The sequence below is a fragment of the Heloderma suspectum genome, chromosome 7 (assembly GCF_057233095.1).
Source record: "Heloderma suspectum isolate Gila_16-S chromosome 7, 16-S_ref, whole genome shotgun sequence".
Lineage (NCBI taxonomy): Eukaryota > Metazoa > Chordata > Lepidosauria > Squamata > Helodermatidae > Heloderma > Heloderma suspectum.
In genome coordinates, this window is record NC_139464.1 from 111,247,697 (window position 1) to 111,258,173 (window position 10,477).

At 38.8% G+C, this 10,477-nt stretch overlaps 1 protein-coding gene across 19 annotated transcripts in view; it reads left to right on the top strand.

The window, feature by feature from the left end:
• INTS13 (integrator complex subunit 13) overlaps positions 1 to 10,210 on the top strand; it is a 36,658-nt gene extending 26,448 nt beyond the window's left edge. For all 19 annotated transcript variants that reach the window (XM_084811134.1, XM_084811115.1, XM_084811119.1 and 16 more), the window contains 7 exons: positions 362 to 540; positions 1,393 to 1,563; positions 2,523 to 2,677; positions 2,968 to 3,198; positions 6,158 to 6,297; positions 8,773 to 8,908; positions 9,874 to 10,210. In XM_084811134.1, the coding sequence (XP_084667260.1) occupies positions 362 to 540; positions 1,393 to 1,563; positions 2,523 to 2,677; positions 2,968 to 3,198; positions 6,158 to 6,297; positions 8,773 to 8,908; positions 9,874 to 9,913 (1,052 nt within the window). In that variant the 3' untranslated portion in view covers positions 9,914 to 10,210. The remainder of the gene's footprint in view (positions 1 to 361; positions 541 to 1,392; positions 1,564 to 2,522; positions 2,678 to 2,967; positions 3,199 to 6,157; positions 6,298 to 8,772; positions 8,909 to 9,873) is intronic.
• Positions 10,211 to 10,477: the final 267 nt, after the last annotated feature.

Consider the following 10,477-nt stretch of genomic DNA (forward strand, 5'->3'; position numbering starts at 1 on the left):
CAGAATAATGGTCCCTTCATACAAATAGGTTCAGTTTTGAAATGTTAATGGATTGTTATTGCTGTTGATAGTTTTACACAACATGCTGCAGACACATGGTTGCATTTTTTGTTGCACATGAAAAATCAGGATTTGCATGAAACCTGTGGATTTTATTTTCAGCTTAATTGTATAGGGGTGGGAATTTTTTTTCATTCTTGGCTTTATATGGGTTCTTTATATTTACTAGTAAAGAACTGCAGAACATATTTTACATTAAGAGTCCTACATTTGATTAATAATTATGAATAGGGGTGAGTGAATAAGTATCATGTAGAATTGTTAAGCAAGGTAACTAATAAAGCAGTTTCTCTTTCATTAGGTCGTTCTGTGCTATTGGAACAACCACGGAAGTCTGGCTCTAAAGTAATTAGTCATATGCTTAGTAGTCATGGAGGAGAGATATTCCTGCATGTGTTAAGCAGTTCCCGATCCATTCTGGAAGATCCTCCTTCAATTAGTGAAGGATGTGGTGGTAGAGTCACAGACTACAGGATTACAGTAAGGTTCTCCTGCGTGTGTGTGTGTGTGTCTTTTAAGCCACCGATTTTTTGTGGGACTCGAGAAAGCAATACACTGTTTGTTTTTAAACTGATTCAGGCCTATTGGAATCAATGAGAGGGAGCTTGTCTTTGAATCAAGCTTAATTGTGCTAGCTGATTCAAGCTCTAAACATAGGCTTCTTGAAGCATGAACAACCCTTACGGCAGGGGCAATTTTTGGGGAGTCTATGGGCACATTTGGCAATTTGGGAAACTGGCCTGGGCACGACTGCAAAATGGGTGTGCTGCACATGGAAGAATCTGACTGCATCCTCCTGGTGTCGTTTCCTAAGAATGTCTCTGAGACCCACATGTAGCCCTGAAGCGTTCATGGGAAAAGAAGGTGGGAGCAGCTAGAGACCCTCACTTTGCTTTGAAGCAATCTCAGCTGCCAGTAAGAAACTTTGTTATTTAATAAAAATAAGAAGTGGGAGGGGTATGGCACCCCAGCGGACACCATGAAAGGTACCGGGGATGCACCAAGATGCCACCTTGCCTAACCCCTTATAGGGTTTGTAGTGGTTTTATTTAAAAGTAACTGGCCCATCTTTTAGAAACTTAATGGGTGAATGTTTCAGGGTTAAAAATGTAATGTACAAATGAGCTTTTCCTATTTGTAACAATTGCCAAATCATGCAAGCATGTTGAACACTATGAAAAGATGTATTAAGCAGAATTTAATAGTATTGAGGAAGATGTAGAAGATATAGAAGGGGTACTGTACTATAGAAGATATAGAATGGATACTATATTTGAGCTGTATCATGAAATTTTGTTTAGAAAAATAATTTTATCTTATTTGGCTATTTAGGATTTCGGTGAATTTATGAGGGAAAACAGACTTACTCCTTTTCTAGAACCTAGATACAAAAGTGATGAAAGTGTCGAGATACCTTTGGAACGAGCAAAAGATCAACTAGAGAAGCATACTCGGTATTGGCCCATGATTATCTCACAGACTACCATATTCAATATGCAAGCGGTATGTGACCATGAATTGTATTTATATCCCAGTCTTCAGTCATGTCTTATTTGGAAACGGGCTAGTCTGATTTTAGTCGTACTTCCTTTCAGGTGGATTTGGTAGGTAGCGGACATAATATTTGCATGATAGTAATCTGTACAAGCGGGGCCTGCAACAGGTTGTTGCAGTATCTTCTCATAAGCTATTAGGAACATTAACTCCCCCCCCCGCCCAGTTTTCCTTTCATTTTTATCCAGCTGACATTCAGCATCTGCTTCTGGGGTCCTTGTCGGGCCATTCAGACAGTGGGCAAGGCCCCTTTTGTTGCTCTTGTGGTGCTACCTCTGTACACCTCGGGGTTCCCCAAGCATGCTGACTCCACCTTCATTCCCAGTGGCCCCATTTTGGCTCCAGTTCTGTTTGTTTATTATTTATTCATTTAAAATATTTCTTGGCCGCCTTTCAGGGCAGAAGCCCTCCCAAGGTGGCTTACAGCAATAAAATACATAAAAATAGTTAAAATATTAAAAGTAATAAAAACATAAACACAGGAAAAACAACCATAAAAAACCAGCAACAATGTTAACAGCAGTAACAGCAAAAATAGCAGTCATATCAAGAGAAGGCTGAGGTAAAATAAAATGTAAAATGTTGGCATGGGGGCACCAAGTTTGGTATTAGAGGAAGCAAATTTTGGTAAGTGTCTTAATGTATATAAAAGAAATGTATGGCTTCCTTATCACAGAAACGTCTGTTGTTCATTACACCAATTAGAATTATGTTTTTAGATACTGTTGTTTGTATATGTTAGCATGGAAATCTTTCTAAACCAAATATAATGTGAAACATTAGCGAACTATAGCAGAGTTAGGGATATTGGACACTAGTATAGTAAACTCATCAGTACAAACAGGTAATATTCATTTCTCAGCCACCAAGTTCGTTAAGAATATCTGTATTAATCTTTTGTCTTGCAGGTAGTCCCATTAGCCAGTGTTATTGTGAAGGAAGCATTGACAGATGAAGATGTGCTAAATTGTCAAAAAACAATATACAATTTAGTAGACATGGAAAGGAAAAATGATCCATTGCCAATATCAACAGTTGGGACAAGAGGAAAGGGTCCTAAGAGGTAAATATGTTTTTTAGTGTGTTTAATGCAAGATTACATTGCTAAATCAGGAGTTAACTCCCTCTCTCCCTTTTTGTGTTATGTTACTAAGAAAAGTAATGTACATCAAATGAAGAATAATTTTCTTTTGGAAGTCAGATGAGTGTAGTGATTCCACTTTACAGAGCTCCATCCATCTCAGAATAGGCTGTTAAAATAGATCCAGAAGTCTTAAATTAAACACGAAGCTACATTGTTAATTGCTCCATCTGTGTACATAGGAATGAACTCACTTTTGTTCCCTTGTGTAGAGATGAACAGTACAGGATTATGTGGAATGAATTGGAGACCCTTGTTAGAGCGCACATATCTAACTCAGATAAACATCAACGCGTCTTGGAGTGCCTTCTGGCTTGCAGAAGCAAACCTCCTGAAGAAGAGGAGCGCAAGAAACGAGGGAGGAAGAGAGAAGAAAAAGAGGACAAATCGGAGAAAACAGGGAAAGACTATGAGCCAGAAAAATCCTGGCAGGAATCAGAGAGGTAAATTTTCAGTATTGATAGAATGTCTGTTTATATAAATGGCATGAATGAAGGGCCTGTTTTCTCTGCCTCATCAAGTTGCAAGGCAGCTCTATCCTGAAGACTGAAATATGGAATGGGAGATTTCCAGAAAATATTAGCATCCTAAATAATCTTCAAGGACTCACTGATTGTCAGCAGAGAGGGCACCCACACTACATTTATCCCTAACCCTTTATCTGGGCTTCATGCTAGCATCCATGCACAAGAGATGGTTGAGGAATCTGTATTACGAGGTTGCCTGAAGAGCATATTACCTTAATTCCCAGCAAAGTACGTTTGTGCGCACTAGGAACTGAAGGGTTAAGCTTGTTTAAAAATGTAATTCGGCTTTGATGAAAACAACCCAAATGAAGTAATGATTCAGAGTAACAGATCTGTAGTATTTTACTGCCTATAATTTTAATTTGAAAGTGGTCCAGTCTGCCAATGACACCAAATTATTTAGGGTGGTTAAAACAAAAAGGTAGCACAAGGAGCTCCAAAAGTATCTCCAGACTGAGAGAATGGGCATCAGAATGGCAAATGCAGTTCAGTGTAAGCAAATGTAAAGTGATGCACGTTGGGGCAAAAACTCCCAACTCCAAGTTTAACCTGATGGGATCTGAGCTAGCAGGGACCGACCAAGAAAGATCTTGGGGTTGCGGTGGACAGTGTTGACCCTGTGTATGGCTGCTGTGAAAAAGACAAACTCCATGCTAGCCATGATTAGGAAAGGAATTGAAAATAAAACTGCCAGGATCACACTCCTCTTATACAAATGTATGGTGTGACCACAGTCAGAATTCTTTGTGCAATTCATATCCATCCTGAATTTAAAAATAAAGATAGGAGAATCAAAGTAAAATCACTTCAAGAACAGAATTTATATAGATTAAGGGATTATTATGAAAATTCACAACCAACAGCGCAAGAGACCTGGAGGCTCCAACTTTGACAATCTAATATAACTTCATTAATGTGGTACCAATTGGGTACCTTTATAAGGCAACCCAATATTAAAGAACATGGTATTATGCCTCTCACCCTTTTTGAAAGGTTAGTAGCAGATTTTACAGACATGGAAAAGGGATTGATTTCCACAACTTACGGCATCGTATTGTGTACAGATACGGGCTCATTGAATGACCTAAAAAGAGTATGGGAAAGAGGCTGGAATACTGATGAGAAGGAAGGGTCCTCTCTGTGGACATAATTCCCTTACAATTCAGCTATGTTCCAAGAAACATCAATAAAAATAGTTCAGAAGCGGTATCTCACCCCTTTGAGGATTTCTTATATGTCTAGGAATAGTTCGTATAAATGTTGACGGGGATGTGATGTGGTATGGTCTTTCCATCATATGTGGTGGGATTGTAAGAAGTCTCAGAATTTTGGGACCAGATTTTCTCAGAAATCTCAAATATAATAGGAGCAACTATAACCAAATCTCCAGAATTAGTCCTTTTTTATTCCATGGACAGTATTAGAGACCTATCACATGAGAAGTTGGTTGGATATTTTTTAATAGCAGCACAAGTTGAGTGCTTTTTGCCAGGTACTGGGAAGATTTAAAAGGAATTTCAATAGCTAAGTGGTATAACATGGTATGTGAAGTAGCGTTAATAGAAAAATTGACTCAAAAGTTATGCATAGCAAAAGGACAAAAAGAAAATAGATACTTTTGCTGCTGAATGGTGGACTTTTACTGCATATATGAATAAAGATAGTAATTCACATTCAGTCCCAAAAGGCTTTAGTAATATTTGGCCTACTTAAGGCACAAACCTCCTTTAATGTTTATATTTATATCTGTAATATCCCCCTAAGACTCCTACTTATTTTTGTGAGTATGTTTTGTACAAAGATTCCATATGCTGTTTGAATTATTGTGGGGAAAACAATTCTTTTTCCCCCTCCTTTTTGTTTATTAATTTTATTTTATATGATGGATTTTGTTGTTGGTATTTCACGTATATTGTCAAAACTAAATAAAGAATAATTTTTTTAAAAAGAGATCTTGGGGTTGTTTTGGACAGCTCGCTGCAGCTGCTGTAAAAAAGGCAAACTCTGTGTAGGAAAGGAATTGAGAATAAAACTGCCAATATCATACTGCCCTTATACAAATCTACAGTGTGACCACACTTAGAATACTATGTACAATTCTGCATCTAAAAAAAGATACTGTAGAGCTGGAAAAAGTGCAGAAATGGGCAACTAAATCAAGGGGCTGGAGCAACTCCCCTATGAGGAAAGATTATGACATCTGGGATTGTTTAGCTTGGAAAAATGGTGAGTAAGGGGAGACATGATAGAGGTGTACAAAACTATGTAGGGTGTGGAGAATGTAGAGAGGGAGACATTTTTCTCCCCCTCTCATATTATTAGAACCCGGGGTCATCCCATGAAGCTGATTGGTGGGAGATTCAGGACAGATAAAAGGAAGTACCTCTTCGCACAGCACATAGTTAAACTATGGAATTCATGTACACAAGAAGTCGTGATGGCCACCAATTTGGATGGCTTTAAAACGGGGTTAGACAAATTCCTGGAGGAGAAAGCTGTCAATAACTACTAGTCCAGATGGCTATGTCCTACCTCCAGTATCAGAGGCAGTATGCTTAAGTACACCAGTTGCTGGGGAACATGGGTGGAAGGGTGCTTTTGCACTCATGTTCTGTTTGTGGGTTTCCTGTGGGCAGCTGGTTGGCCACTTTGTGAACAGAATGCTGGACTAGATGGACCCTTGGTCTGATCCAGAATGGCTCTTCTTATGTTCATATCTTACCAGTATTGCTTGATACATAATGAACTCTTTCTCACACATCTCTGTCCTGGTTTTGGGCCCATGTCTGTAGGCAATATTACTGCATCATAACTTACAAAACTGAACTGTTAATTTCAGAATTGCAGTGGTAATTCTTTTTCTTTATCTTTCAAGACTAAAAGGATTATTAGATCGTGAAAAAGAGGAACTCGCAGAAGCAGAAGTAATAAAAGATTCACCAGATTCTCCTGAACCACCCAACAAAAAGCCCCTTGTTACAATGGATGAAATTCCAACCACTGAAAAAAACAAAGGTAAATTCAAAAGAATTGCAAGATAGGTCAAACAAACACGGATTTGAAATGCATTTTAATTTGTGATGCATTAAATTATGCATTTTTAAAAAAAAATTCAGTCATCTTGGAGGTACAAAATCTTTGATAACATCAATATATCCTTGATAATTGTAATCGTGTGCAGAGCAATCCCGTGCATGTTTACTCAGAAGTAAGTCCCACTGTGTTCAATGGGACATACTCCCAGGAAAGTGTGTATAGGATAACCTAAGGAAGATGCTTGTTTTGGTGAGGGAGGAGGAGAAATCAGGATTGTCTTGTATAGTCTCTGTCCAGTACATAACTGCACAGGCATAAGTCACATTGATTTCAAGAAGACATAATACATGAGAAAAATAACCCTTTATATCTCCTAGATTGTAGCCAATGGGGATTTAATACAATTGAATGAAAGAATCCTACATCTGGGGTTGTAGAATGCAAAATATGCTTACAGGATGCAGCAGATTGCCTTGGGAAGAAATTACTCATTAAAGTTTGTAAATGTTGTAAATAACTACAGCAGTTTAGCAAGTAGGAAGAGGGGAAATTTATCTGTTTTGTCATAGTATTGACAAATTGCTCTTGAGATCCCTCCATGTATGGGAGAAAATTGAGGCGCATGAACTCCTCAAAAAATTGGTGTATGTTCTGGAGGACTGGCCTAAATTGTGCACATTTGTTGAGAAGAAACACAGAGGCAAATTTAATAGCTTTTTATTTATACAGTTACCTGTTAAATACAAAATGAATTGCAAAATAAAACTCAACATCTTAACAAGAAGTATAATTATTTTTCCACCAGCACATAAAATATATATACAGTTTAAATAATACAGTTCAATACTGTTGCTTGAAAGATAATAGTATCAGCCTTCATGGCAAGTTGTTATACTGGGGTCTGGTCACTGGCAGCCCAGAGGCTCAGTCTGGTCCCCTGAGGGAGGTTGTTCCCTTTGTTGCTAATCCACTCACTCTGTCCTAGGCTTCTTGCTTAGGGAGGGGTGATACAGACATTGCAGCGAAGAATTCTGTTGCTTACATGCACTTCTGTTCCCCTTCTGGGTTTACGAGCCATTTCAGTCTTCTCAGGACAGAATGGGGCATAAACAAAGGGCTGGACGGAAGGCATCTCTTCATCATACATCTCAGTTTATACAAAAGCTTGATTATATAATAATTCCTTGAACAAAATAATATAATTGTCAATGCTATTTCACTTTTGATTGTCAAAAACGTTCCATCTCCAGTTATGCGATTGTCTTTGTTTTGTAATTCTGCTGAGAAATTCATTGTATTGTAGTCCCCAAATTTGGTTGAGGAATGCCCTTGGGAAGTCTGGAGCCTCTGTTGCTCTAATTCTAAATGATACTGATAGGGCTTAGCTTTGGATTTTGTTTCTGAGTGAAAAGTTCAGTTCAGTTGCTGTAAAATATTTCCTGGTCTGCTAGAAATTGGAGATGGTGTTTTATCCTGGATCCACTGAAGAGATAAAAGGGGTTTTCACACATCACACTAGCCCATGATGAGTGACTAGCCATACAGGGTAGGTTGTTTTTTGAACAACCCGTTCTGCGTGATTAGCACATCCCCCAGATAATCAGGCGAGCTTGTGTATGGCTTGTTTGCCTCCTCATCCCCCCTTCCTCCCCCTCAGTCCTCCGCCCCCTTCCAAAAAGTTGGATGGGGGGGAAAACCTGTCCCCTCCATGGGTCCTGTTGCCCCAATGGTCTATAGTGGATGATGGGAGTTACCCTTCTCATATGATTTTTGGGAGGGGGCACTTTTAAAAAAAATGCAGTCCTGTTTGTGCGCAAAATGGGACCGGGAAAATAAAATAAGTGCTCTGGCTGCCATGAAGATTGCGATTGGAGTCAGGAAGGGGGCATCGGTGGGGGCAAAGAGGGTGGGTGACCGCCCCTCCAAGGTGTTGTTTGGGCACCACTGGAAGGGCTGTCACTGGCAAGGGGGAAAGGGCAAGGGCAGTGGCTTGGCCGTGACTGCGAATCGTGATCAGAGCCCTGCTTGGCAATAGTGGCAGGGGTTTCTGCTCCTCTTGCTGAGGGGCTCGCTGCCCAATGCCGTTTACCCACAATGGATTGGCATGTCTGGGTTCGCATGACACGCCAACCCATCGTGGGTAAAACAACCCCTACGGCAGGCCATGGGTTCTCAGGGTAGGTTGTTTGGGAAAAACAACTCACCCTGATAAGAATGGTCTCGGTTCAAACGACATGCTAACCAATGATGGTTTGTTCCAGAAAACAATCGTTGGTTGGCATGTCATGTGAACCCTGTCAGTCAAGTAAAAATATGAACACAAAGTTGCTGTGTTCGTATAACTTTCTCTTTAAAATGCATGCTTATTGTTTTGAACAAGTAGTACTAAACTAGGATTTGAGAATACAAACAAATGAGTACCCTTAAATTCTGTTTACTAAATCCTATTTCTAGGCCCAATATCTCTGCTGTCTTTATGGAGCAACAGAATTAACACTGCAAATTCTAGGAAACATCAAGAATTTATTGGTCGCTTGAACTCTGTGAACAATAAAGCAGAACTGTATCAACATCTTAAAGAGGAGAATGGGTTTGTACTGTTAAATAGCATGTTACATTATGTGATTTTCTTACTGCTCAACAGGCTATCTAAATATCTTGTTCACGAGTATATCAAAAATATAACTGGGGGAGGGGTGTTAATTGATTTTTCCTTAAATTAATCCTGTTCTTCTGCAGTCTGCTCAGAACAATGATGATCAGGTTCTTATTCTAGGAAGGGTTTCTTCTCTTCTGCCAGGACACAGCATGCTTATCTGTAGAAGTCACTCCTTACACTAGGAACTACTTAATAAGGAACAAGGTTAGATTTAGCTTTTGTAAAATTCGTAAGGCATAATCACACAAGATCTTGCTTATATGTGTGGAGAGAAAAGGAGTCCTCCTCCTTCTCTTTTTCATTTAAAAAACAAACCTTTATGTGGATACCTTATTGAAACAAAATCCCAGTGAGGTGTACATTAAACTAGTCAGCTGGTTTTAGTAGGCAGTGATGAGAGAATCAGCTTGAGGAAGGAAAGCAGGGTTTACGTGATAGATGAAACCTCACACCTCCAGGACATTTATCTTTATTGAGATAATAAAGATATATATATTATATCTTATATATATATATTCAGTATAGGTTCCTGAAATTAATTCTAGTCATTCTTTAAAACTCGGTGCCTCCGAAACAATATCAAAGAGATTCACGTTCAACAGTATTAGCTAGTAGATGAAAACATTCAGGTGAAGTTATTAAATATTTTTTCCTGTAAGTGGACTAGAGCTACAAAGGTTACAAGAGAGTGGTGTTTTTCATCTCTCTCCACCCCCGCAACACTCCCCACCCCCAGCTTTTCACCAAGTCTAGTAGACTATGAGCCTTTATGGAATGTATCACTTCAGTTGTAAACAGGAAAGTGGATGAAATTACCAGATTAATTTAAAATAATTTTGGGAAAATTACAAGTATACTCCAAATTGAACTTTACAAATGTTTTTGTTTTGTTTCAGAATGGAAACAACAGAAAATGGCAAAGCCAGCAGACAGTGAATACTGAATCTTAAGAACTATATTTGGTTATGTTACATAAACCTTTTTATGATTGATTTGATACCTGTATCAAATTGTACAGTTCAGTTGCTTTGATTGATTTCTACAGTTTTCTAATTTTAGCCCTTTTCTATGAAAATGCAAAATCTGAATATTACATTAAAAGTGCAAATCATTTGCCCCAAATCCCTTTTTACTCTAGGACTGAATAAAGCAAGACATTTTATTTCCAACTTGTAGTAAGGTCTTTATAAAATAAATTTTAAAATGGCTTTGCTGCCTATTGGAGAAACAATTATTTTCTACTTGAGTGCTTTTCTTTTTAATTGTATCATTATACTCTTAGATACCTGACATCTTTTTAGGAGGTCATGCACAGTATCCAATGCTCCCCGTGAGCCAGCAGGACCCACTGCTAGAGCTTCCTAAAGCAATCAGAAACGAACCGAAGCACTTGTTTCTGGAGTGGTGCAGGTCAACAGAGCTTGCAGAAAGGAGCTCCACTGACCTTTCCCATTCCAGAAACGAGCATTTCTGTTCATTTCCAGGGTTGCATTAGGAAGC